The sequence below is a fragment of the Balaenoptera borealis genome (genome assembly GCF_965194805.1).
Source record: "Balaenoptera borealis genome assembly, chromosome: 2".
In the NCBI taxonomy this organism is placed as follows: Eukaryota; Metazoa; Chordata; class Mammalia; order Artiodactyla; family Balaenopteridae; genus Balaenoptera; species Balaenoptera borealis.
The window spans coordinates 167,123,300-167,150,949 of NC_138867.1; the positions used below are offsets into that span (position 1 = coordinate 167,123,300).

The 27,650-nt window shown below is 40.4% G+C and overlaps 1 protein-coding gene across 3 annotated transcripts in view; it reads left to right on the forward strand.

Annotated features, from left to right (window-relative positions):
- The window catches only part of RNF130 (ring finger protein 130), a 100,364-nt gene extending 74,330 nt beyond the window's left edge, over positions 1-26,034 (forward strand). Inside the window, exons 4-9 of one of the 3 annotated variants that reach the window (XM_082379328.1) lie at positions 4,200-4,271; positions 6,150-6,232; positions 13,412-13,508; positions 15,247-15,451; positions 18,627-18,720; positions 25,847-26,034. In XM_082379328.1, coding sequence (XP_082235454.1) covers positions 4,200-4,271; positions 6,150-6,232; positions 13,412-13,508; positions 15,247-15,451; positions 18,627-18,720; positions 25,847-25,862 — 567 coding nt within the window. In that variant the 3' untranslated portion in view covers positions 25,863-26,034. The remainder of the gene's footprint in view (positions 1-4,199; positions 4,272-6,149; positions 6,233-13,411; positions 13,509-15,246; positions 15,452-18,626; positions 18,721-25,846) is intronic. The other 2 variants (XM_082379329.1, XM_082379330.1) reach the window with 2 other exon arrangements.
- The last annotated feature ends 1,616 nt before the right edge of the window (positions 26,035-27,650 follow it).

Genomic DNA, 27,650 nt, shown 5'->3' on the forward strand with positions numbered 1-27,650 from the left:
TTGCAAGATGTAAGATCATTATACAGTTTTATAACTTTTTTTTTTTTTTAAAGATTTGATGAAAGTTCATAATAATGCAGTTGACAAGAAAATTAGTTATTTCTGAGATATACATTTTAAAGTAATAACTAGGATTATTACTTACAACATTATACCAGAACATATAAGATTTTTAGAAATTTCATGCAATGTCTGAAACATTTATATTAACATATTTCCATACATATTTCCATACTATAACTATTTTTTTAATATTTATTTTATTTATTTATTTGGTTGCACCAGGTCTTAGTTGCGGCCGGTGGGCTCCTTAGTTGTGGCTCACAGGCTCCTTAGTTGCAGCTTGCCAGCTCCTTAGTTGTGGCACGTGGGCTCCTTAGTTGCGGCATGTGAACTCTTAGTTGCAGCATGCATGTGGGGTCTAGTTCCTGACCAGGGATCAAACCCAGGCCCCCTGCATTGGGAGCTCAGAGTCTTAACCACTGTGCCACCAGGGAAGTCCCAAGATCATTATACATTAATGAATTTTATTTCTATACAAGCAATGAATGGGAATTGAATTTTTTAAATACCATTTTCATTAGCATCAAACAGGAAATAACATAAACAGGAAATTCTTAGAGATCTCACAAAAGATGTACAAGACCTATACAGTGAAATCTATAAAATATTGTTGAGAAAAATAAATAAAAACTAAATAAATGGAGAGATATACAGTGTTCGGGGGACCACTCAATATTGTTAAGATGTCAGTTCTCTCCCAGTTCTATACATTCAGTGCAATCCCAGTGTAGATCCCAGAAGGCTTTTGTTTTTAATAGAAATTGACAAGATGAACCTAAAATTAATATGGGAATGCAGAGGATCAAGAACAACCAAAAAGACATTGGAAAAGGAGAAAAAAATTGGAGTTGATTTCAGATTTGTTACAAAGCTACAGAAATCATGACAGTGTGGTATTTGCTTAATGATAGACAAATAGATACATGGTACAAAATAGTGTTTGGCCATAGACCAACACGTATATGGGCAACAGGTTTTTGCCAAACGTACAAAGGCAATTCAGTGGAGGAAGGACAGCCTTTTCAACAAATGGTGCTGGGACAATTATGTGTCATATGAAAAAAAGAACTTTGATCCATACCCTGAACCATATGCAAAAGTAACTCAAATGGATCAGAGACCTACGTATAAAGGCCTACATATAAACTTCTAGAAAAGAAAATAGGGAGAACTCTTGTAACCTTGAGTTAAGGCAAAGATTAGTTAGATACGACACCAGAGCACAATCAACAAATGAAACATTGATAAACTGACTTCATCAAAATTAAAAACTTCTGCCAGAGAGAAAGTATATGCAAAATGAATTATATCTTGAGTATGTAAAATACTCTCTAAGTGGCTCTGTAGCACAATGGGTAGCACACTGGACTTCTAGAATATGTAAAATACTCTCAAGTCAATAATAACAACTCTAGAAACATGGGCCAAAGATTCTAGCAGACACATCCCCAGAGAAAATATGCAGATGGCAAATGAGTACATGAAAAGATGCTCAACATCATTAGTCATTATAGAAATACAAATTAAAACCCCAATGAGATACCACTACACACTTATTAGAATGGTTAAAATCAAATGAAAAAGACTGGCCATACCAAGTGTTGGTGAGGATGTGGAGGAACTGGGATTTTCATACACTGCTGGTGGAAATGTAAAATGGTACACTTACTTTGGCGAACACTTCGGCAGTCTCTTAAAAAAAGTCACACACGCCTACCATATTAGCCAATCTTCCCTACTTCATAGCTGTTTACCCCAGCACAAGGAATGTATAAGTCCTTACAAAGACCTGTATGCTGTTTGAAAAGTAAAGAATGCTGTTTTTAGCTTTATTCATTGCAGCCAAAACTGGAAAACAATACAAATGTCCCATCAACAGGGAAAAGGATAAATAAGTTGTGGTATGTCTATACAATGGGATACTACATAGCATAAGAAAGAAATGAACTATTGATGCATGCAGCAACGTGAATTAATCTCAAGATAATTATGCTGAGTGAAAGAAAGCATGCACAAAATAGTACATACTGTCATTCCATTTATATAAGACTCTCAAAAATACAAACTATAGTAGCAGAAAGTAGTTCATGGGGGATGAAGTGAAAAGGTGGCAGGAAGAAGGGATTAAGAAGAGGCACAAGGAAACTTGGGGAGGATGATAGACTATGTTGATTGTTGTGATGGTTTCATAGTCAAGTTAAAACATCAAATTGTACACTTTATGCAGTTTAAGTCAGTTATATCTCCATAAGGCTATTTAAAATATATATATGTATGTATGCATGTATATGTATATATGCATGTATGTGATAGAGGGGACTCAGATTAAAAGAGACTTGAGACACAGCAACCAAATGCAATGTTTGGACTTTGTATACTGATTCAAGCGTTCTGGAGGCAACTGGGGAAATTGTCTGAGTGTTAGATTATGTTGATTAATTATTGTTAATTTTGTTAGATAAGACAGTGGCACCAAACAAAAGCCCGTATCTGTTAGACATAGTTCACTTGGGGTGACTTTATGGGTGAAAGCATACAGTGCTTGTGATGTGCTTTGAAATCCTCTAGCACAATAAGGAGAGGGGAATAGATGAAGAATATAGGTAAATATTGATAATTGAAAGTCAATGATAAGTACATTAAAGGTTCATTAAATTCCGGTTTCTTTTGTGTACTTTAAAATTCCTCCTAAAATTTTATGCTGTTTTTGTCTTATCCTCAGGGTAGAATCCAAGGTCCCCTTTGTTTTAACCCCCACCATACCCCTTCAGCCTCATCATCTGCCTCCCACCACAGTTTAGGATCTGGTTATATGCAGGGTGACCGTCTGTCCCAGTGTGCCTGGAACAGTCTTGGTTTGCACCTGTTGTCCCAGTGTAATTATTAACAGGGCCCTCTGACTCTCAAAATATTCTAATTTGAGTAATATACGCTTACCCTAGTTATAGTTATATCGAACTGTAATTTCCTTCACATACCTGTGCTTCACACCTGTTTGTCTTTACTAGACTATTCCTTTGTCCAGAATCCCCCTTCCTATCCCAATGCTTTCCTTATCTAACTCCTTCCTACTCACTTTTCCAAGTCTTAGCTCAGGCATCATTTGCTCAAAGCCTTCCCTGGCAGTCCTCTGCTGCCCTGTCCCACCCCACCTGCATTATTTTGCCTTCTTTGTGCTGCCACACCACCTGGGCATGCTCCATCGTACGGCACTTGATGAAAATGTGTTTACTGGTCTGCTTTCCAATTCAGTTAGCTTTTCAAGGTTAGGGGTACACTGTCTTTTCATCTTTGGGTCCTTGGTGTCTAACAGTGTTGGCAGTGTCTGCAAAATGCTGGATAAATTCAGCCTTAGAGATTTTCTGACTTAACCTTAGATAAATGAGAAAAACTCAAGCTTGGAAAGGTAAATGCACCTTTCTAAGATCACGGAGCATAGCAGTGGCAGAGTCAGAAGCAGAGCTCATGACTGCATCCCTTCTCCCACACAGTGATATGATAAGCAATTTTAAGGAGCTTTAGAGGTGTCCTTTCACAAAGACAGAGCTTATATATCTAATAATGGTCATCCTTGGAGCAGAATAGGAAAGCTATTAGAACAGTGGCAGTAGCTCTGACATGTACAAGAACTAGATGTTGATAATGCTGTAATATTTCAAATGTTTGTTAGATACAAAATGCAACGGTGATTATGACACCTGGCTTTTTTACTATATACATTTATTTACCAGAATGCTAAATCTATGGGAAAACTGCCAGTTTTTCTCGTTTTTTAATTACTTTTTTAGAATCCTCTCATATGATATGACATGGAAAGTAATGTAGGATAATAGGGACTTTATACATTTAATTATTTTAAAATAAAGAACATCATCTAGAGTACATCTTAAAAGTTCTCATCACAAGAAGAAAAACATTCTGTATGGTGATAGATGTTAACTAGACTTATTGTGATCATTTCAAAACATACAACTATCAAATCATTATTTTGTACATCTGAAACTAATATAATGTGTATATCAATTATACCTCAATTAAAAATTTTAATAAAATAAAGTTAGCTGAAATATCAGAAAAAAAAAAGAACATCCAGAGATCTTACACTTAATGTCTGTTTTCCTTTGCAATTTTCATAGCGTCGTCTTGGAGATGCAGCCAAGAAAGCCATCAGCAAATTAACAACCAGAACAGTGAAAAAAGGTGATAAGGTACAGTAATGAAATCACTTTAACACTATAAAAACAGTAAAGTATTTTGCTTTTGATTTGGTGGGCGGGAGTATACCCTAACCATTTGTGTCTCCTTTGTTAGATTATTCTTTTTCTCCAAGCATACTATCTAAACTAGCTTCTCTTTGAAATCTTATTCTTAGTATGCCTGTCATTCAGAGACCCTCCATACAGTTCTCTAATTTTCCTGGATTTTAAATGCTCCTGTCATCATTAGCATCACCGGACTACTTACGGTTTCCCTAGCTGTGGTGTTCAACAGTTTTCTTCTGCTAAAACCTAGCATACTTTGGGGAAGAACTCTTAAGTAGCCAGGAATGTGCATTCTCTTCCTGTGCTTCATGCGACTTTGCCTCTCTCTTCTGTATTCTAGTTCTTCACCAATTAGCTGGAGAACTAGAGACCCACATTCAAGGGAGTGTTGGTTAACAAGGTGCTTTCTGTACAGTGGGCTAAGCAGTTTGAAAGAAGGGCGCGGTTTGAAAGAAGGGCACAGTTTGTTAGGGTTGGGTCTAGTGGCTTAGGGGGAATGAATCAGAGAGGCAGTGATAGAGGCTATCTGTGGCTGAGATTCCTGACCCGAATTCTCCAGTCAGATCTCAAAATTAGGTAGAGCCCTGCTTCTGCTCTCTATGGACAAAACAGCAACTTAATGTGAGACCCTGTGTTCAATATATTCAAGGTTATCTAGAATGAAGAAATTGCATCTCTGAAGTTATAAAACCAAACCTGTCTTCTGCCCCAAAACCAACTCTCATTTTTTAGCAAAGAGCTCTGGAAGGATAATTACAGGTGATTCTCCATCGTCTTAAGTTTTACCGCTTTCTTGACTTTACTCATTTTTATTCCCACTGCCTTGACACCCCACATCTAGTTTTCCTTGACACAGCTCCAGAAGGTAGAAACATTTTCAGTGAACTTCATGGTACACTATAAAGAAAGAAAAAAGTAAAAACACTTGCAGAAAATATAAGCAGCATCACAACAGCTGTACTTTAACCCCAGAGGAGTGGTCACTGATATAAATGCTTTTTTGACCTGGTAGCCTTCAGCTGCCACATTAATTTGAACTTCCCTGGAGCTCATCCAACCTACCCATCCTACTTTGTCCCCCATGCTAATACAAAACCATCTTTCCTTATTAAAGCCAGCACTTTTTAATTTGTACCTCCTAGACCTGTCAAGAGTTACCCTACTGAGTTTCAGTCCAAGGGGCAGTGACACAGCAAATAGTGTAGCCTTTCCTGGTAGTGCTCTGTTTAATGACAAGGCAGGGGAACCCTTCCCCAATCCAGAGGAGGAAGGAGATCAATTACCCTGGGTGACCAAACACCTGGCTGACTCTTCCTGACCCTTGATAAAGACCTAGTATAGAGTTGAGTCCATGACTGTTCTCTACCCCGAATCTATGACCAGATGCACAGCTCCCATCCTTGGGGTGAGTCTTTTGCGGGCTCGACCATCTTTTCTGCCTGTACTTAACTGTGTGGTCAGATGAGCGTCCTGATGAGGAAAACCTTCTCAGACCAGAATAGTGATGCAGCACTAGATGGTCCAAGGTGATAGCTGATTTGAATCTTGAAAAAAATTAGTATTCTGATTTCTAAGATGTTTCACAAACAGAATTAGTATTAATTGTTACACCATAGTTTAAAAACAAAATAGACTGGCTTAATTACAATTTGGGTCAATACAGTTAAGCAAATGGAAACGTTACATTTTTTTTATAACCTTTCACTTTATAATCACCTGTTTACCACAGTTGCCACAGGAAAAATCTTAGCTGGATCGTATCTCCTCCATTTAGGTACTTATAGCTTTAGCGTATAACTTTTGTTGCTGTGCTTTTCATTTCAGGAAACAGACCCAGACTTTGATCATTGTGCAGTCTGCATAGAAAGCTATAAACAGAATGATGTTGTCCGGATTCTCCCCTGCAAGTATGTCAACTTTCTTCGTTTAAAATAGAATGATACTAATGTGATTTGTACATCTCCCTTTCAGAGTGGGTATCCACTTGCTTTTGAGAGCCACCTTACCCACGGCTTTTCTGGTAGGCAGAGGCCCAGCTGCATACTGCACATAGTGGTGAGCCGTGTGCCTCAGCAAGAACTGATTGCAAAGCCTTTTCTAGTTATGAGAAACACAGGGGCATAACCTCCAGGCACATCAGTAGCCTAAAAACATTAAGGTCAAGAATTTTTATTTCTGTGACTTCTGTGGGTTTCAGAACTAGCCACTGTTCCTCTCCTTCTTAAATCAGAGTACATCACTAGGCTGTCTGATAAAGCCTCAGCAGTGTTCACTTGGTGCTGGGTACCAGAACTCTAGGACTTAGATCAAATCTTTTTTTGAGCCTTGGCTGTGTAAAGTGGGGAGGACTGGTATGTGCTGTGTGCCTGTCCCACGTCAGGTACTCTGCTCTGTGCAGTTTACATCTACTCTCTCCCCATTGTCCAGTAAAGGATGGCGAAGTCAATAGTAGAGCTGCCAGGGTCACACAAGTCAGAAATGGCAGAGCCAATATAAAGGTGTGCCTCTGTATTATTCCTGCTCTTTATGTAGGGCCACATGCCTCCCTCCAAAAGGAGGATGTTCGCCTGTACTCTGGTGCCCTAAAAAGAGCATGTGGATTTCTACCATGGTGCTATGCCAAGCTAGGGAGTATGAGACACTAAGATACACAATTCTGAGCATTGACTGGAAAAATATGAGGTCACCTACTGAGAAGCCTAAAATCAGAAGACTTTTCCTCTTCCTTCTCCCTTCTCTTTTAAAAGACATCCACATAACTCCTGCCTTCTAATAATACGGAACATGTGAATGAATAGAATAATTAGTAGTAGTTGTCTGCATGAGGCTACTGGTGTTAGTTTACTTATTCACATAGTTATATATTTTGAGCCTAGAAAGATCTGGGGTTTTTTAATCAAAACTTAAGAATAATTCCATATACTGAAACAGAAAACAAAGATTCAGGAAGTCAAATCATTTAGTTTACATAAAAAGGGAAATCTGTAAAACTAAATGTAAGCTGTGCTATAGAAAATTAAACTATGTAATTACAGTTTTTCCAGTCTAAAAACATGAGGCTAAAGGAAATACACATACAAATACAGTTGACCCTGTACAACTCGGGTTTGAACTGCACCGGTCCACTTATTTCCGTAGTAAATACTGCAGTACTACATGATCAGCAATTGGTTGAATGTGCAGAACTGTGGATGCGGAGGGCTGACGGTAAAGTTATATGTGGATTACCAACTGCATGGGGCATCAGCACCCCTAACCCCACCCCACCCCACCCCTAGGTTGTTCAAAGGTCAACTGTGCAGATCAGGGGAAAGATTAGTAGGTTACGTTATAAAGCATAATCAGCTCTTCCTTGCTTTTAAAAGTTGTTTTTACCTGCACAGATTTCTTTTGACACTGGAATAGCCAGGAAGAAGCCGAGTCTTTCAAAATTCTCTGTCTTCTTATCTCAGTCCAGGGGCCCTTGGAAGCATCTGGGACCTAAGAACGAAGGCTTCCAAAACCACTAATGGTTTATTAATAAGGTGGCACTGTTTTCCTCAGGGGAGCCTCAGCTGAAAATAGATTATGCTGGGAAGTTTGCTCCGTATTCTCCCTGTCCCTCAAGCATTGGCTTCTCAAGAGTTTCATTCTTAGTTCTCTTTTTTCCTTCCAGAAATCAGAATCAGTGAGGAGCTTTCAGAAACAAATCCTGAGGGGATCCCCGGGCATGTGTGTTTTTATTAAGTACCCGGGTGACTCTGATGCTGCAAGGCCATACCATCTATTGAAGTCTAGAGCTTTGCTTGACCTCAGCCATTTCTATGGCTGCACCTTCCACCAGAGGAGGGCTCTCAACCTTTGTGTTTATGGTCTGCTTTCCAGTATTAGAATTTGGCAAACTTAACGGCATCTCTGTGCACCTGTAATTAGGGCACTGCTCACTTGGTTGTCTTTTATTCCTAGATCCTTGTCTAGACTATACATTCCCACTGCCCTGACTTCCCCTTTTGCTTTGAAGCAGGTTGTAGCTTTCTCTGTGTTGCACAGCCTGCTCAGCAAAAAAACATTTCACCTAACTGAAATGGTGACAACAGCATGATTCTCAGGTGTAGTAAAGACTAACTTTGCACATCAAGCAACATTTTGTATGACCCAAGTTGACAACTTTTGACCTAGAGCAGGGTCTCTCCACCTGGGCACTGTGGACATTTGGGACCAGATAATTCTTTGTTGGGCAGGTTGGGGTGCTGCCTGTGCATTGTGGGTTATTTAGCAGTATCTTTGGCTCCACTCACTAGGCGCCAATAGCACCCCACACACACAGTTGTGACAACCACAGGTGTCTCCGGTTGAGAGCCACTGACCTAGAGGATGGCTCCACACAAATACTCATCTTTACTCCAAATCTTCTCCAAGCCTCTGTTTTCCAGTGGATTCCTCTCAAGTACCTTTGAATTAACTCTTGCGCCGCTACTTGCTTTATTCCCTCTGCCTGAGATACTCTGCCCTTCCTCTTTTGTCTATAGGTCTTTAAAACTGTGCCGAGGTGTGACTCTGCTATGTCTTCCTTTAGCTCTGGTTGCCAGACAGCTCTGCTACCTCCCTGCCTCCCGTGGGGCTCCAACCAGCCCTCCTCCAGCTGGGCCAGGAGCGCTGCCCGGAGCCTCTCTCTTTCCCTGGTCATTTCTCCCTACTCCTCAAGCAGCACATCCAGGTGTATTCATTCTCCTTAAACACCCTAACTCATCCCTTTATTCCTCACTCTCATCAGGTAACTTCACCATAAACCTCACAGAAAATAATGGCTGTTAGACAGCTGAAATTCTCCCAGCCTGCTGTCCCCAAGCCTTCATGCGTACCTGCCTCCACACCCACCCTTGCAGCCTTCCCTCCCAATTAGGATGGAGAGGACAGCCTCCTTGGTTCTATTGTGCTCTTTCAACCTAGGCCTCTGTGTGCCAACACCTTCCCTTCCTTGGGGACCTTGCTGTATTGACTCTCTGCTCCCTCCATTTTTTGTTCTTTCTGTCTCTACCCACCAGCATTTCATCATGCTCAAGCATTTTCTATCCAGTTTTTATAATTCTCTTTCAAACCCATCTCCAAAGCTGTACCACTCTACAGCTTCTCCCCTTTACAGCCAGACTCTGGAAAGCATCTGCACTCACTGTCCCTTCTACCCCTGAGTAAGGGGAGAAGAAAAGCCCAGATGCCTTTGTCTGTCCTTCCTTTTAACAAGCCTATCCCAAGACTGAACTAAGACTTTCTGTAGATAGCAAACCTCTCATGGATTGCTGGCTTTTTGTTGCATGACCTTTACTTTTTACCTTCTGTCATGTTAATTTACTGTGGACAGATGGCAGTTGGCATTGCTTTGGGACCTCCTACTTGTGGCAGTTGATTACAGTTGATCATCCTTTGGATGTTAGCCAACACATCTTAGAAACTGGAAAACTGGCACTTTATTTAGACCTCTTTTACTTAAAGGTCAGCCACAAAATTTTTAGTGGTTAAAAATACTTTTCAGAAGTAGAGTTCTGCAGCTTGGATGACCGTATGTCTAAGATGCCACTTCGAGAGCTAAGATGGGTCAGTCATCTGGCTGCTGGCAGAGGCATTACCGTGATGCCCCCTCCTCAGAGGGAGGGCCTGTTTCAACAGTGTCTGTTGCCGGTCCCAGTTCAGGGAGAAGAGTTATTTGCTCTGACCTTTAATAATCCTGGATCCTTTTATATTTGCCAGGTTCTTGCACGGCACCAAGAGGCTGCAGAGCTGTGAAAACAACTCACCTTCAATGTAGACTCCTCACCCCACCCCCAGCCGTTGTTCTGATCACTCTAGCTTATGGTGTACGTGGGAAGTAGGAGAGTGGGAAAGCATCGTATTTCAGTATTATTGGTTTGGTTCCTTTCATGTTCTATACGTTTCACATTCTGTATCCCAAAGTATTTCTAATAGGAATAAAGGACTTTTGCCGAAGCTCTGATACGCTTATCCTTTTCACGTTTCACTGTTCGTCAGCACATCACCTGCTTTCCATTCCCGTACACCACTCAGCCCTAAATATGTTGGGCCCTCTTCTGCTTTTATGTGCATTTTTATTATTCAAGTCTTTATCTATAAAAGTGAGAAGGGAGCTTCTTTTCAAGGTCTGGCTGGCCCCAGGTGCCGCCCTCTGAGGTGTCCGCGCATGCTTGTGGTATGTCTGCAAGCTTGTACGAGGTCACTCTGGTGCTGGGCTGCTGGGACCTGAGGCACACTCAAGTGTTCTGACCACGTATCAGGATATCGTGTGAAATGCTGACGTTACTTTGCCTGAATGTATGTTTAATGACACCTTTCATCTGCATGCCCTTGGTGCCTTTTCTAAGTTTTTCACTTACTGCTCCAAACAGCTTCACAAGGTAGATGGCAGGCAACCTTCCCCACTACGCCCCAACCCCGCAGTGTTCAGATGAGACAGCTGGGAGTCAGAAAGGGCAGTTCGTCAAGGCTCAGAGTGTTGTAGTAGCAGAACTTTACCTAGGAGGAAGGGAAGGCCATGTGGAGTTTGGTAAAACAGTAGACCTGAGGAGGAGATAGAAGCAAGAGGTAAAAACAATGGGTGACGAAGAAAAGAAGCAACAAGTACAGGGCAGCTCTTCACCACAGTTCTGTCAGTGACCTGAAGCAGAGTGATAGGCTTGTGTCAGAAGGGCCAGTAGGTGAAGACAAACGTTGTCAGGTTTTGTTTTCAGAAGAGGGAGATGTGCTGTGGGAATCGGACTGATGGTCTCTGGGCCAGGTGCAGGAGCTGGACTGTAGGGAACCTGGAAAGACAGCACAGATGGAGGAGGGAGTGTGGGAGGGAGGGAGGGACGGATCACTGCCTGGGGTGGGGACTGGGGGTAGGAAAGCCATGGGGTAAACAGATAGTCAAAAGGAAAAGTTATTTTTTTATGAAAGAAAATACTTCTTTGTGATTTTGAGTCAGCTAAGGAGGGGAGGCTTTCTTTCTCAGCTTGTCCCTAGAAAACCAGTTAGTCTTTGTTTTCCTTCATTACAGTGCCCCACAGCAGGGGACCAGATACTTTCTTTTAGATCAGCAAACCTCCAAGGAAACAATTAAGAACCCCAACATAAGAGAAATCCATTTATAACTAAGGTTAAAGAACAGATAAATAGAGAACACTCAACGCAGCTTTAAAAATTAAATATAGGATTATACCATTTTGTTCCTTTTTGAATAACCAGTAATAGAAAAGACCAGACAATAAGAAAAGGGGAAAGCAAAAACGCTGGTAAGAGTGGGAAGGTGAAAGCCAGGCCACCGCTGCTGGCTTAAACCAAGGTCTCCACAAACAGCCGGCTCAAGTCAGCTGCCCCACACCAAAGCAGCTGCATCAGAGATCACAAAACCTTATCTCTTCTGTCACCTGCCAACTGGCCAAAGTCCATGGTCCACACTACATAGAACTGGCTTAGAGCACCTTCCCAGCCACCCAACACTGACCAAACCCTCAGTGGTCCATAGGCCTTCCAAAAAGTACGCCAGATATTAGGCAGATGCACCCTTGCAAGGGGGAGGATCTGTCATTTATGTCAGACCTAAAGGGTATACGTCTTCAAAAAGGACTAGAGGCCTTGTTCTAGTCTTTGTTGGGCCACAGCCAGCACTGGCACAGTTCACAGCTGCTGGGGACTGAACCCCATCTCTGAGAACACGCCCTTGGTGCAGCCCTGTGGTAAGGAGGCTTCATCTCCCTTTTGGAGTACACTCATACTTGGATGCAAGGAACAGGAAACAGACGTGACAGTGCACTGTGTATACTGAATGAATTTAGGTCTTGCCTATGGTTTGATGACTTTCACCTCTTAAGTAAAAACCTTCAGTTTTAAATAAAAGCTTTCAAGGATGATGAGGTTCTGGTTCATTGCATTATCTGTAAGTTTCAGACCAGATTAATATATTTCGTTGTCAAGATTTTTATTCTTACCCCAAAGAAATGGGTACAAGGCTACCAAGTGATGTTAGGTTGTTTGGGTTGAAGCTGTAAGCGTGAATGTTTCTTCCAAATCCCAATTTAAAAAAGTGAGTTTTCTAGATCTCCTACTTTTTAAAATCAAAACTGCATTTTAAAACTGGGGCATATAACTGCTTATAAGCTAAATATAAATTATAAATTAACAAGGTTTAAAAGGCATACCATGGTTCAATTTGATATCTTTCTCAAAATTTATTCTATCTTATCCAGAGACTCTGATTATAGTGCTTCCAAAGGTGCCTGGAACATCTGTCCTGGCACCTGCCCTTCCCCCTGCTTGGCCAGGACTCGGGGGCTTCCGTGTGGCCTCGTTTCAGGTTCTCAGAGCTACCACGGAGAGGTACTTGAGCTTGAGAAATGATGTCAACGGCTCCCTCACCATCTTTTCTCCTTTCCAAAGGACACAGGCATCTTTTTCAAGAATGCAAAACCGTCCATGATTGATTTCCAGTCACAAGGATGTGACTTTCTACTCTCTGGAATAAGAGAGAAAATCGCCCATCCTCTCTCTCCCTTCAACATCTCAGCTGGAAACTGCTACTAAATGTTATCTGGTCCTCAAGCACAGTGCATCCCTAAACATAGTTCGAACCACCCAATGTTTGTAACTTTACAAACATTTAACCTGGGTTGCTTAGAAGTCTTTTTAAATAATTTTTTAAATGATATTTAAACAGAGGTCCATGAAACTAATTATATAGAGAACTCTTCATTTAACTTCTGGTTAATATCTTCTTGAAATTCTATTTCTACTTTAGATACTATTGAAAACAACTGATTTATAACGTATAATTCATTATCTTCATTGTTAATAAATTTCCTACTTTTCCTCAAATCTTTTTTGGAATTTGGTGGAGTAAAAACACCAAACAGCCAAATACTACGTATCAGTTCTCATTATACGGTGCTATCAACATACAAGATTGGATTCAGGATATTTTCTGCCAGCTCAGTTTTAATACATCCCCAATATTTGTCTCTTGGTACCAAACAGACTAACTAAAAATTCCATTTCTTTACATTTTGGCCTAGGAGTTTTTCAGTATATAATTTGTGATATAATTCTCCATTTTTTTATAGGCATGTTTTCCACAAATCCTGCGTGGATCCCTGGCTTAGTGAACATTGTACCTGTCCTATGTGCAAACTTAATATTTTGAAGGCCCTGGGAATTGTGGTATGTTTCCTATTTTGTTAATACTTTTGTGTAGTATTATCTCTAAGCATAACATAACATAGCACAAGCAGATGGTTAAAAGTCTCACAAGAAAACACTGGCTTTCTCTGCCAGATAACCCTGTTAGTCCAACACTGCCTTTTTTCCTACGTTACTTAAAGTCCAGCCCACCTCAGGAAACTTCTGGAAGAGCAGATGAAGAACTGTGCTAGTCCACTTTACAGCCTGCTTCTTCTGTTGGGTGGTGGGTGTGTGATGAAGAACTGAGGTAGAGAGAAGAACATGATTTTCCTCTATTCCAATATTTTTTATTTAAGGAATAGAATGTAGACTTTTAACTCTGGTCCAATAGTAATTTTTTCTGCATTCAGCATGATATAAAACTATGTCATCACTTATGTTCCTTCCTCTTGAATTTGGCTTTGCTCTCCTGGGCGTTGGTAATTGCAGTCAGTGAAGGTGGGCAGTGCCAGCCCTGGGCAGACCTTTGACAGCTGGGCAGGGGTTTTGGTTGGGTGCCGGCCACATAGGGCACTTCAGCCCTGGCCAGGAGAGTCAGGACTGACTAACTGAGGACCTTGGAGACTTCCTGCAGTTCCTTCCTTAAGAGAAGTATATGTCCAGGATTATTGCTTTTTAGAGGAAAGTGAAATACTTTCTGGTCTCAAAAAAGAGTGAATGAATAATCTCCATAGAGAGAAGAAAGTTTATTTTGACCCAACAGATGAATTCCTTGTTTTAGCTTTACAGATCTAAGTAGTCCTATTTGAAATATGTTATCTAGTTAGGTAGTGATGCCCCATTTATCCTCCATCTCCAGAGATCACATCAGTGGTGTTGTAGTTTCTTCACCTCTTCACCACTGACACTGGCCTAGGTAATTCCTTCTGGTGAGGGCCGTCCTTGAGACTGTCTAGCAGCATCCCTGGCCTTTCATATCCACTTTTTAGTTAGTAGGCTTTGACCCCACAGCAGCTCTGTACCTCTCCTTCAGCATTAGATGCTTAGGTTTTTTTTTGTTTTTGTTTTTGTTTGTTGGTTACACTGGGTCTTAGTTGTGGCAGGCGGGCTCCTTAGTTGTGGCATGCAAACTCTTAGTTGCGACATGCATGTGGGATCTAGTTCCCTGACCAGGGATCGAACCCAGGCCCCCTGCATTGGGAGCGCAGAGTCTTAACCACGGCGCCCCCAGGGAAGTCCCAATGCTTAGGTTTTGAAACATAGTTTTCTTAGAGTTCAAAAGTCTTTTCAATGTTGATCTGCTCTTGGTTGTGTGCTTTAATTATGTTTAAAGATAGAAGATATTTAAAAACTGACTAGCAGATAGGTGGGGGTATTACAGAGAAGTTAATAGGGTGAAAGGATATTTTATGTTACCTGTATTAACATACGAGCCAAAGTGATAACTGTGCTGTTTGTCAGCTTTATAATAATGAATCCCTCTGCCTGTGAGCCATGTCCACAAAAGGTTGTCACTTTGTAAAGATGAAGTATTCAATTTTCTCGGTTCTGCAATGGATTTTGGCTTTCCTTAGTACCATTTTGGGGAAGAAATCGTCTGTTCCTTTTAAATAAAAATTCTTGGATGAGAGTGGAAGGTGTAGATGGGGAGAGAAATGAGAGGAAATCACCTGGAAAAAACTTGGTAAAGTCTTTGCAACAGGATGTCAAACATTTAGAATTGTATAAAAGGATTTGTTAATCTTACAAGTACTTTTAATCTGGAAATATTTTGCAGCCAAATTTGCCATGTACTGATAACGTAGCATTTGATATGGAAAGGCTCACCAGAACCCAAGCAGTTAACCGAAGATCAGCCCTAGGTGACCTCGCCAGTGACAACTCCCTTGGCCTCGAGCCACTTCGAACTTCGGGGATCTCGCCTCTTCCTCAGGATGGGGATCTCACTCCTAGAACAGGAGAGATCAACATCGCAGTAACAAGTAAGTGGGCCCTGTGCCCAGGGCACAGGACAGATTTGCTGCTGGTATTTGACGTGTGGTGGAGAGTTGAGGCAATCACGAGGGCCAGTGACTTAGTCTGTAACTGAGAAAGTAATGGTTACTTTTGTTAAAACAGATATTTGGAATAACGAAACTTCCTTTATAATAAGAAGCTTGTGTACTTGTGTGTAGTTAATAGGAATAGTTGCCATTTGATGAGTAGTTGATCAGAGGTTTGTCTTAATAGCTGTTTATAAGCCTGTTTTGAAACGATTGCATTGCAGGCAGGGATGTGAGGTAGGACGTCAGCAGCATCTCAGGTGTGTCGTGTAACTGTGAGCACCAGTGGTCTCTAGCACCTAGGCTGCAGGCAACCTAGTAAAAAACTAATCCAGAATTTGAACCTAAAAATTCACAACTTCAGGAACAGTTGAGATGGCCAGCTGCTGCTCACTTTATTTTATACTTTTATGAAATTTGGTGTCTTAGCACTTACCTCTTTGGTATAATTGTACAAGAAGTGTGAGAAAAGCCAAAAGGTAATCTACTTTTAAAAAATGCTCTGGGCTAATTATGACCGTCATGATTGTTGAACTGTTGACGAGAAGAAAAAAAAAAATGCTCTGAGTGTTTTGATGGCCTTGCCAAAGTATGAGTGGGCTGGCAGGCGTGCGAGTGGGCCTTGTGGACATTCACCCCGTAACAAGCCAGCTGTTTTCAATCCATTCTTTATGTGTTATTTTCATCTAACAACCTTTCACCCCATCTTCCTCGTCACCACTCTGGTGCTGCCTTTTTCAGTATATGCTGTTGCTTACCTATAGCTTCGAGCCCTAACCCTAATGGGACTCCTCTCAACTCTGGGAGTCAGTAAAATGGATAGAGCTGTTAAAAAGAGTTTTCCCTTAAATAGTACGACTTGTGTGGTCTATTCAATTGAAGTATACGTGATCTTAACTAACCAAAAATTATTGTTAGAAAATGATTTCCCAAGTTTTATTTTCTCATCTGTCTAAACTCAAGGAGACTTCATTCAGTTATAAAATAAGTAAAGCTATTCTTTGATACAATTTGACTGATTTCTTACCATTTACGAATGGTTTGTTTTAACAGCATTTCATGTTGTCCTGCTTTGACATTTAGGTTTTATGGGCTAGATTTTTAAAAATTGATCTAGTAATAATAAAGGAGACAAAAGTTGTCTGTTTACTAATGAGTTTTTGGTAGGTCCTTCATTGATCGACATTTATTGAGCACCTACTACTACATTAAGTACTGATCCCATTATATTTTATATAGAAATATCCTTTCAAAATCTTATGTTTTGATGATAAAAATATTACTTCATGTATCAAATTAATCACCTTTAGCAGAATTTGTACATGTTAATAAATGAAACTCATGTGGTTAAATTAGACCAAAGCTACCTCTGCTTTAACCTCAAAGCTCTGTAGTGCCATAGTAACTACAGTGCATTCAACCAGCATCCACTGTTTGCAAGGCACTGTGCTAACTACACACTGGGGAGAACAGAGGTGACCGAGACCCCAGCTGCAGTAGGTCGGTGCTAAAATACCTCTGGGCCCATCGGGTATTATTACGACGGTGTTTACTTCTTTTTGGTTACTAATTTTTGTAACTGAAATGCCATGCGTGTATGGATGCTATATTCAAAATTGGAAACATAGACGTAATTGAAGTTCTAAAAGTTAGTCTGCTTATCATGTATAAAAGCCTAAGAAGAAAAAAATAAAGAATGCTATGTTAAGCTTCTTGAAATTGATTATCAGCCATCTCTTAATTTTTTTTAAATGGCAGTATATATTTTTTCTAACTTAAAATATATGTGGGTAAAAATGGTGGATTTTGCATGGGTTCTTAAATGTTTATTTTGACTTAAATAAAAACCTTATAAATTCACTCTATTGATGAGGAATTTGTATTCCAAGAAGCAGTGGCTGCACTGTTATCTAAAATGAAAGAGTTTGCTGTGCATTTTAATAATGTAAACCAAGGTGGGCAGAGAAATGCTCATAGAACAACTCAGCATCCTGGAGTCCTGAAGAACAGTTCTTCTTAACCTTTTGAAGATCACAACCTTTAAAATTCAGTGAAAGTATAATAACGTTTTTCTAGAAAAATTCCTAGGCACACACAGTTTTGCATAGATGTAGGATTCATGGAAACCAGATTAAGAAACTCCCATGTTATACACAGCTTTCGCATATAAACATTTGGCATTCCAAGTATAAATTTCTTCTCTGCATTATTGCAGATGTATAGGGAACTTTACTGTGTAACACGTTGTTAAACCAGCCCTAGTTTGTGTATATTTTAGGAAATATTTTATAGTTAAGACTTTTTAGGAAGTCAGATTGGTTCTCAGGTTATTTTTGTGGTTCTCAGTAAGTACTGTTTTTGGAATGTTACCTTGATGATACAGAGTTTGAAAAGTTAAGGGAAAATATTAACCTATTTCCTGGATCTAGAGAGAAACTAGATAAAAACCTTTAGAGTTCTGTGTACCAGAGGTTTTCAACTCTTTGATGAGCCAAGAGTTGAAATAACCTACCTTGTGAATAACCTACCCTTTCTACTTCTGTTTAATAAAGCCAGAACAGCCAGTGCCGCTTCCCAGCGGTGGGGTTGTGAAGGGTAGTTCTCTTCTTTGCAGGAGACACCAATAAGATGTCCTTTTTAAATAAAGACTATAAGTAAACCCACTCATAAGCAAAAAGAATATAGATGTGAATGCCATGGAAGGCCAGCCTGCAGACTGCTTGGAGTACCCACGAGATCTTTGGGAACCACTGCTCCATGTTTCTAAGCCTTTCTTTAAGAATGAGGGGGGAAAAAAAAAAAGAGAATGAGGGACACAGCCATGCAGAAGTGACATACTTTTTGGTGGCCACACTTCTCACAAACCTCAGGACTTTAACTGGAAGAAATGTTTGGGCCATGCTTTCCTTTCTCCCTTGCAGCTTTCACCACTACTTCCACTAACCTTCTCCACTTAGTAGCTCTCTGGCAAACCTCCTCCTGCTTCACTTCCTTGGGCCAGTCTTGGCTTACACCTCCGTTGACGTCTGCTTCGTTGCATTTGAGGGAAATGTTGACATCGATTTGACATAAGCCTTCTCCCCAGAGTGATTTCCTCCCTTTCCTTTGTCAACAGAAGAATGGTTTATTATTGCCAGTTTTGGCCTCCTCAGTGCTCTCACACTCTGCTACATGATCATCAGAGCCACAGCTAGCTTGAATGCTAATGAGTAAGTAACCAATTGTTTCTTGGATTGCATGTGCCAGATGATCCCAAGAAAATATGTAATTTTCATAAAGATCATGAGAATTGCCTTCTACCATACTGATCCTGATGGGATCATACCTAGCAAAATAGTTTATTTCATGAACAGTAACACTGATTGGGAGTTCACCGTGCTCAGCAACAACTGCTCACTTTAGAAAAGATCTCAGGGCTTTCATTAGCCACAAGCTTAGAATAAATCAACAATGGAACAAATGCCAAGGGAACCAATACAGTCGTAGTATGTGGAGAATGCCCATGTCCTAATCATAGACAGGATTAGCCCCACTTTGCTGTGTGCTCATCAGACTTTACCTGGAGTCTTATCTACTTAGCTTTTGGTGGAGTACTGGCACCCTGGCCTATGGTCAAAGGAACATGGATGTTTAACCTGCAAGAAAGAAGCAGTCAGAAAGACCTGTGACTTCCAAATATTAGAAAGACTGTCAGGAGAAAAAGAAAATAAACATAAACTATATTTCCATAGGACAGAATGAGGACCAAAGGGTAGGTTACAGGAAGGCAAATTTTCACCTTGGCAAAAAGAAGAACATCTGTCAGCAAGGCTACTTACCAGTGAGATGGTTTGCCGTGGGGGTAGGGAGTGCGCAGGACTAGGAATGCAGGCGGAAGGAAGCTGGGTGTTACTTGTCAGGGCTGTTGTCGGTAAAAGGTTTTTCAGAGGATGGAAAATTGGGCTGGGTAACAGTTGAGGTCCATTTTGATCCAATGGTTTTCCAAGAGTAGCTTTCCATGGGGGTAAGATAAAGAAAAGGTTTTATTGGCTTTATTTGTTTTGCTTTAAATTTTTGGCATTTACTGTAGGATATTATTCAGTCCTTTCTTTTAAGAAGTATTTATGAAAACTAATTCAAGATGACAGCATCCCTGGGACACTGCCCAAATTTGAACCTGAATTGGTAGAATTCCTGTGCTCTCTATATTCAGTTATGTCCTGGCATTTTAATGGATTAATAACAACCAACCAAGCTCATTTAATTGATTTAATTAAATACTCGTAGTCCAACTGTGGAAACAATGGGCAAGTAACCTCCACTTCCAATGACATGATTTTATTACCTCTAACCTGATCTTTTGGCTAGATACTTATAAGAAGTACCCTTTGGCATCCTTTATACAACATATTATATATTGGGAGGATGTCATGTCAGTTGGCATTCTTCAACCTTCAGATAAGTAGTCTCGGCCTCATCCAACAGGTCAACAGCTAGCTGCTTCTGTTGGGCCCACCTGATGCAGTTTTACTTCAACATAGCACAATGTTAATTGCCCAGATTCTGGAGTCAGGCATACCTGGACTTAACTCCCTGCTCCTCCATATTTTTCTTGTGAGACCTAGGCAGTTATATTTATCTGAAGCTCCTTTTGGTCATCCATAAAACAAGAATAATGGTAGGAGTACATCATAGGGTTGTTGTGAGAACTAGCATATAAAGTGCTTAGCACAGTGCCTCGTACATAATAAGTGCTCAATAAATGTTAGCCAAAACAATTCCTCTGCAATTCTTTCCAAGTTCTATGAATAAGATGGCCATCTGCCTTTATCCTTTGGCAAATTAGTTTTCTTCCATGAAGTAGAATACCGAATCATAAGAGCTCGTGAGTACCTGTGATTCAAACCTCAATTTGGAGGGACATATTTATTTCACCTGCAGTCACCTCTTGCTTACTCCCATACCAACCCATAAACTAGATGATAATGTAAGCCCACTTCTTTAAAATTTCACAAAAGAGTGGAAACCAATCACAGCAAGTAGCTGCACACTGGGCACTTTTAGAGAATTATTAAGTAATTTAGTAGTCACCTTACTGCCACTCAGAATCAGCCAGGTGCTCAGTTCATGTATCAGATATTTTAGAGAATGCTCAATAGACATGTTACCTATTGTAAGTTAGAGTTCTGCTCATAAATGCCTGCATGACTCAGAATCTAAGTCATAGATCTTAGATCCATGTCTTAGTCCATCCCTTCTCCCATTAGCCTTTGTAGAGGGTTGATGCTGCAATTGTTCGTTTGACTATTATTTCTGTGCCTTCAGTCAAAACCACTCTGAAGGACAATTTCCATGATTCCATTTAGAGAGAGAAATTGAGAGAGAGAGAGGGAGGGAGAGAGAGAGAGAGAGAGAGAGAGAGAGAGAGAGAGTGTGTGTGTGTGTGTGTGTGTGTGTGTGTGTGTACACACATACGGATGCATGAAAGGATGGTCACCAAAATATTAATGGTGATTATCTTAATTTAGTACAATTTTGGGTGATGTTTTACCCTCCTGTTGTACTTTTATGTGTTGATTTTTTTTGTAACTGTAATTACTTAATCTTTTTAAAGACCCTTTTAATTATAGGGGATAAAAAAAGATAATAGCCAGGAATTCCCTGGTGGTCCAATGGTTATTAGCACTCTGCACTTCCACTGCCAGGGTCTTGGGTTCGATCCTTGGTCTGGGAACTAAGATCCCACAAGCCGTGCAGTGCAGCCAAAAAAAAAAAAAAAGATAGCCACTCTTACTCAATGTCTCTGTCCCAAAAATGTTGATGAAAAATTCCTGTGTGATTTTAATTCCGGAGAAAAGTTTATTTTAGCAAATAAATTTATAATTATTCTTCATTAATGAAGTCTTTGAAATCTATCTTACCTTTTCACTTTTACTAAAAAATTACAATCAAAGTGAGATTGCCTTTCAATTTAATTGCTCTGTTTCAATTTTCTGGGTAACCTCATCCATTTGTAAGATAGTCTTCTGTATAAATAGATTCTGTCTTTTCACATTTTAATGATTTGTCTGGAAATTAGTAGTAAATTCCACCTTATGCTTTCTACCTACTGTTATAGTTTACTTTTCTGACAGTGTTACACTGATTGTATTGTGATGTCAATAAGACCTTGACCCAGTCTAGTCATTGGTGAAACCCTGTGGGCAAGATGAAGCAGTACTGGCCATATATAAAGGCAGGGCTGCGGAACCCAGGCAGGTCCAGGCCTCCATGGGTTGCTGTTCCACTAGGGGTGAAAGCACTCCACCTCCCTCACTACGCTCTGTGTGTTCACTCAGGGCCTAACTCAGAGATCAATGAAAAGTCCAAGTATCTGGGGTCACCCCCTTCTATCGTGATGAAATACTATTTATGTAAGTACTCAACCATGACTACAAACAAATCTAGTGAATTTTGAGACTTTGCAAATTTAAACAGGATAGTAGTCAAAGAGACAAATAAATGTAAGTTAAATATATTTTTACATATTAGCTTCCCTAACATTTGTTGTACTTAAGTAAGCAACATTATTGAACTTCTGGCCCAAAGGAGGTTTTCTGCTCTACTTCATTATTCAAGTAAACCTTGTTAAATCCCAACATTTACCAGCTTACATTTATATAAATCCATTTTTCCCTCAATATAAAAAAAGTAAATATTTATTTGAAAAATAATATTTGTTTTTATTGGAGGAACAAGTTGTAAGATATGTGGATGATATAGGAGAGATTTTGAGTCAAATGGGAGGTTCAGCTACGTATTCTCTACAGCCCTTTCTTAAGTTCCTGGATTCTGTTGCATAGAAATCATGTTCTGAGATTTGCAGAGGATCGTAGCCCAGGCATTCAAGATTCAAAACAGTCTCAGGAGGAGGAAATGAATCTGATGTAGTTAACTTGATGAAATAGCTGGAACAAATATGAAATCCTGTAGCATAACTGAAGACCAGGAAGCCCTAGCTCTGCGGCAGGTCGTTGGGCTTCAGTTGTCCACACCAGTGTTCCTCTTGAGCTGTCCTCCTCTGAGGTGTAGTGGTAGAAATTTATAAGCCAGGTCAAAGGAATTGATGTTTCTATTTTACTCTCTACTCAATATTTCTGAATTGTTTTGCTTGGACTCTTTAAGAGGAACGTTGACATATTTCAGTATGAAAGAGTCTGAAAACTTAATCATTTCTATCTTAGGGATGCTTACCTTAGAGGAGACTGGGGTGATGTCAGAGGTGTCCCCAGGTATTTGGAGGACTGCCAAAGATGAGAACAGCTACTGTTTATTGCATGCCTACCAAGAACTTACTCCTGTTTTGTGCTCTGTTACTACCCACATTGCCCCATTTAATACTCATAATGGTCCCGTGGTGACTAACCAGTGCATACAGAGGGTGATACTTACTGTGTAGCTCTGGAGATATCTACAGGGAGGTAGATTTCCATTTCATGTAAGAAAGAACTTCCTGCCAGTCAGAATTGTCCATCCATGCCATGGGCTGTGTTGAAAGCTAATGAGCTTGCTGGGACCTGCTTATTCAGACAGAAGTTACAAGGCTGAAGCTGTTTGGAGGCAGATCCTGAGTCAGGTAGAAGTTCTAAGACTCCTTCTAGTTCTCAGAGTTGCTCTTGAATTGTCTGTCCTAAATGGTCCCTTCCTAGGAGAGATCAGAGCCCAAGGAGAGGGGTTGGGGTCTCTGCTGGCTGCCTCTTTTAGAACCTTCAGGGTCAAAAGCAATGTTTTTTTTGTTTGTTTGTTTTTAACTTATTTATTTATTTTTGGCTAAGTTGGGTCTTTGTTGCTGCACGCCAGCTTTCTCTAGTTGTGGTGAGTGGGGGCTACTCTTCGTTGCGGTGTGCGGGCTTCTTACTGCGGTGGCTTCTCTTGTTGTGGAGCACGGGCTCTAGGCTTGCGGGCTTCAGTAGTTGTGGCTCGCGGGCTCTAGAGCGCATGCTCAGCAGTTGTAGCGCTCGGGCGTAGTTGCTCCGCTGCATGTGGGATCTTCCCGGACCAGGGCTCGAACCCATGTCCCCTGCATTGGCAGGTGGATTCTTAACCACTGCGCCACCAGGGAAGCCCAAAAGCAATGTTTTTAAAACACTTTTTTTAACCGTCTCCTACTGTAAGAAATACATTTTATATTTTGACCCAGTGCTCCCACATGTATAACTGAAACAGAAGTTCCACATTTTCCTTACTACATACAGTATTCTCTGATCTATTCTTCTCTGTGCTTTTTTGTTGTGTTGTTGTTAATGTTGGTCATGAACTCCTGCATTGATTTTATGATCCATTAATAGGTTACAGCTTCCAGTTTGAGAAACACTGATCTAAAGAATTTTGAATTTTTAGTTTTCAACCTAAAAACTTTTGCTCACGCTAGTACACATCTCTGATTGTTTATTTTCCTGAGACAGCCTTTTTTGTAGCAATACCAGCAAAGATTTGCCCCCAGTTTGATCATGAATACTCTTCTTTGTCTTAGTATTTAGTTCTCCTTTTAGCCACTCTGAGCCTGAGATATATACACAGAGGAGTAACCTGAGGCCCAGAGGGGCTGAGTGACCCCCAAGAAATGCCATAGGAAGAAGGGCATGGGATTCAAGCCCAGTATTTCTGGTTCCAACTCTTTCCTTTACACTGCTTGTCTTTGACTACTCCGGAGAGCCATTTAAGGGCTCCAAATAATGCGGTTGAAAAAGATAAATTTGGTTTTCTAAAAACATGGTGACAAAAAGATTACAGCAGCAGAAGCTTTGACTGGACTTCTGTCCTGTCTTTGACAGTGGTCAGTCTTTCATTTTTCAGAAGTGCCTTTAATGTTTGGCTGCATAGTTGTTTATAATTTCTCAGGCAGCAAAAAAAAGTAAGCTTAAAAATCTTTATTTGTCCATTAGAAGTCCTATATCCAGTTTTTCAGAGGAAATGTTATAAAAACAATGTGTTGTCTTAAATATGAACTACAGTAAACAAGTGTAGAGCCCTGTTTGCAGTTTCTGTGAATGGCCTTCATACCCAGCCTTTCATTCATTAGGCACCATCTCCCCAGTGTTTGCGGCACCAGGCCTGACCCTGCAGGAACCCTGGGGAAAGGGAAGGGGGCTGCACTGCTCAGTGCTGTGCACTGCGGTGCTGGTTGAAGTGACGGAGGAGCCAGGGAGTGCCTGCGGACCCAGCACAAGATGACAGGAGTATCACACAGACACAGGGGAACTGCCGCTTTTGCCCCGAGGGAGTTGAAAAAGGCTTCCTGGAGGGGGTGACTTAGAAACCAAGCCAGGCATAATTAAAGCACAAGGTGAGAAAAAGCAGAGCAGTTTCAGCGAGTTGTGTGGTTTGACGTGTCTGCTGTAGGTGGTGGCGACGGTAGGCAGGCTACAGAATTTGGACTGGTTTTTTGTAACCAGCAGGTGATATCTAAGGCTTTTCAGCAAAAAGAAAATTGCTGATGGCTGAGAAGTTGCTTTCATGGTAGAGACTGGAAGCAAGAAGTTAGGTTAGGTGAAAATACGGAGCTGAAGGAGAAAGTCAGGATGATGGGGAGGAGATAAAACAGGAGATGCTGGAGAGTTGTATGTTGACCAAAGATTAAGAGGTTTGAAGTATGGGTCTGGAATTCTGCCGGGAAAAAAGAGAGCAGAATTGAAGATATGACGTGGGAACCTTAGAAATGAACCAGACTCTATAAGGGTTCAGGAACTAGGGCAGTCCCACAGTGCCAGGCTGCAGAGGGGGCAGCATTAGCCTGAGGGTAATGCAGGAAACTTCCAAAGATGTCAGGTACCTTCAGGCACCTGATTTAGGGACACACACACACACACATACACACACGCACGCACGTAAAATCTGGGGAATTCCTGTAAGAAAGCCTTACATCCCTGGGAGTCTGTACTCCTCAAATCTTACTTCAAAATAAATAAGGACATGTTTGTTTGAGGTATAAAGCAGGAGCATATTGTAAAGACAGCAGCTACAGATTTCAGGGCACTCAGCATTTAGAACATGTGTTCAAACCAGGAAAAGTTGTAAATTGTACGACAGTTGTCCCTGCATTTTTAAACAAAATGCTGTTAGCCTGTACTTTTCCCTGCCTTCCTTTTGGAAGTACTAACACACTTTTAGGTGACTGAGCCACTTGACCTCAGATCTACAGCTGCTGAGTTCACGAAAATGCTAGTGACTTACTGGCTTTACCAAATTGGTCTGGGAAATACTTGGGGACAACCCCAGGCCACCATTCAGTTAGGATTACTTTCTCTGTTATTTTAAAACATTGACAACTACCCGTTAACTAATTCTTGACCTCTCTTTTTTCCTTTTATTCCATAGGGTAGAATGGTTTTGAAGAAGGAAAAGAATGCTTTCTGACTGATTGCCTTGAAGGAAAAAAGAACCTATTTTTGTGCATCATTTACCAATCATGCCACACAAGCATTTATTTTTAGTACATTTTATTTTTTCATAAAATTGCTAATGCCAAAGCTTTGTATTAAAATAAATAAATAATAAAATTAAAAGACTGTGTTGTTGAGTGTTATTCACCCACTTGTGTTTGGAAGGCTGATTTGGAGATCACATGCCCAAATTTCATTTGTGTGTGTTTCAGATACAGAACGTGCTCATACTCCCCAGGGGAGGAACAGTGATGCTGTTTCTTTTGGTCTTTTCACATTGGCTCCTGTTGTGCCCAGATAGGACCCAAGTGTGGGGACATCCTGTGTGGTGATGCCCCCTCGGGCCCTGAACTGAGTTGCTCCATTTTATTTTCTTCAAGGTCGCCATTCACTCTCTGATAATTTCTTGTTCCTTTGTTGGTGGTTGATCTGACTCCTCTAGAACGTCAGCTCCACAGCCGCAGGGACATTTAACTGTGTCACTTGCCACTGTATCTCTGGTACCTAGTAGAGTGCTTTGCACATAGTAAGTGCTCAATAAATATTTGGTGGGATGAAAGCGTGAGTGTATGAAAAATTTTCCAAAATACATAACTGATTAGTAATAAATTATATCTGTCCGAGATTTTTTTTTACGTAGTTTGTACTGTATTCTTTTAAAAACAGTGAATTCTGAAGTTGGATGAGAGCAATTTTACATGTAGAAATGAAATTTTTTTGCATTACTTGTGAGGAAGATGTTGAAATATTTTATGTTATATGAATCTTATGCTTGAAGGGATTATCAGTATGTGTAAATGCGCCCAACCTTCCACCTCAGCATACCTGAGAGTTGAGAATATTCCCACTAGTAGTAATAGGTCCACTACAGCAGTCATACTCAAATCAGTAGGGGGTTAAAGATTCTTTTTTTTATTGAGATATAATTCACATACCATGAAATTTACCCTTTTAAAGGGTAAAGCCACTGCAGTGGTTTTTAGTATGTTCACAAGGTCGTACAACCATCACAACTGTCTAATTCCAGAACGTTTTTGTCATCCCAGAAAGAAGGCTCATACCCATTAACAGTAACCTCTCACCCCTGCCAGCCCAGAAACCACTAATCTACTCTATGTCTCTATGGATTTGCCTGTTCAGGACATTTTGTATAACTAGAATCATACAGTATGTGGCCTTTTGTGTTTGGCTTCTTTCACTTAGTATAGTGTTTTCAAAATTCATCCAGTTGTAGCATGTATCAGTACTATGTTCTTTTTTGTAGCTGAATAATATTCCATTGTATGGATATATGCTACATTTTTTTCATCCATCCATTGATGGACATTTGGGTCGTTTCCACATTTTGGCTTTTATGAATAATGCTTCTATGAACATTTGTATACAAATTTTTGTGTGAACATATCTTTTTAATTCTCTTGGGTATATCCCTAGGAGTAGAATTGCTGGGGTATATGTTAACTCTAAGTTTAACTTGTTGAAAAACTACCAAACTGTTCGCCAAGCATCTGTACAATTTCACATTCCTACCAGCAATGTACAAGGGTTCCAGTTTCTCTACATCCTCACCAGTGCATATTATTTTCCTTTTTCTAAAAAATTATAGCCATGTCTAGTGGGTGTGAAGTGGCACCTCACTGTAGTTTTGATTTGCATTTTCCTAGTGACTAATGACGTTTAACGTCTTTTCATGTGCTTGTTGGCTACTTGAATGTCTTCTTTGGAGAAATGTCTATTTA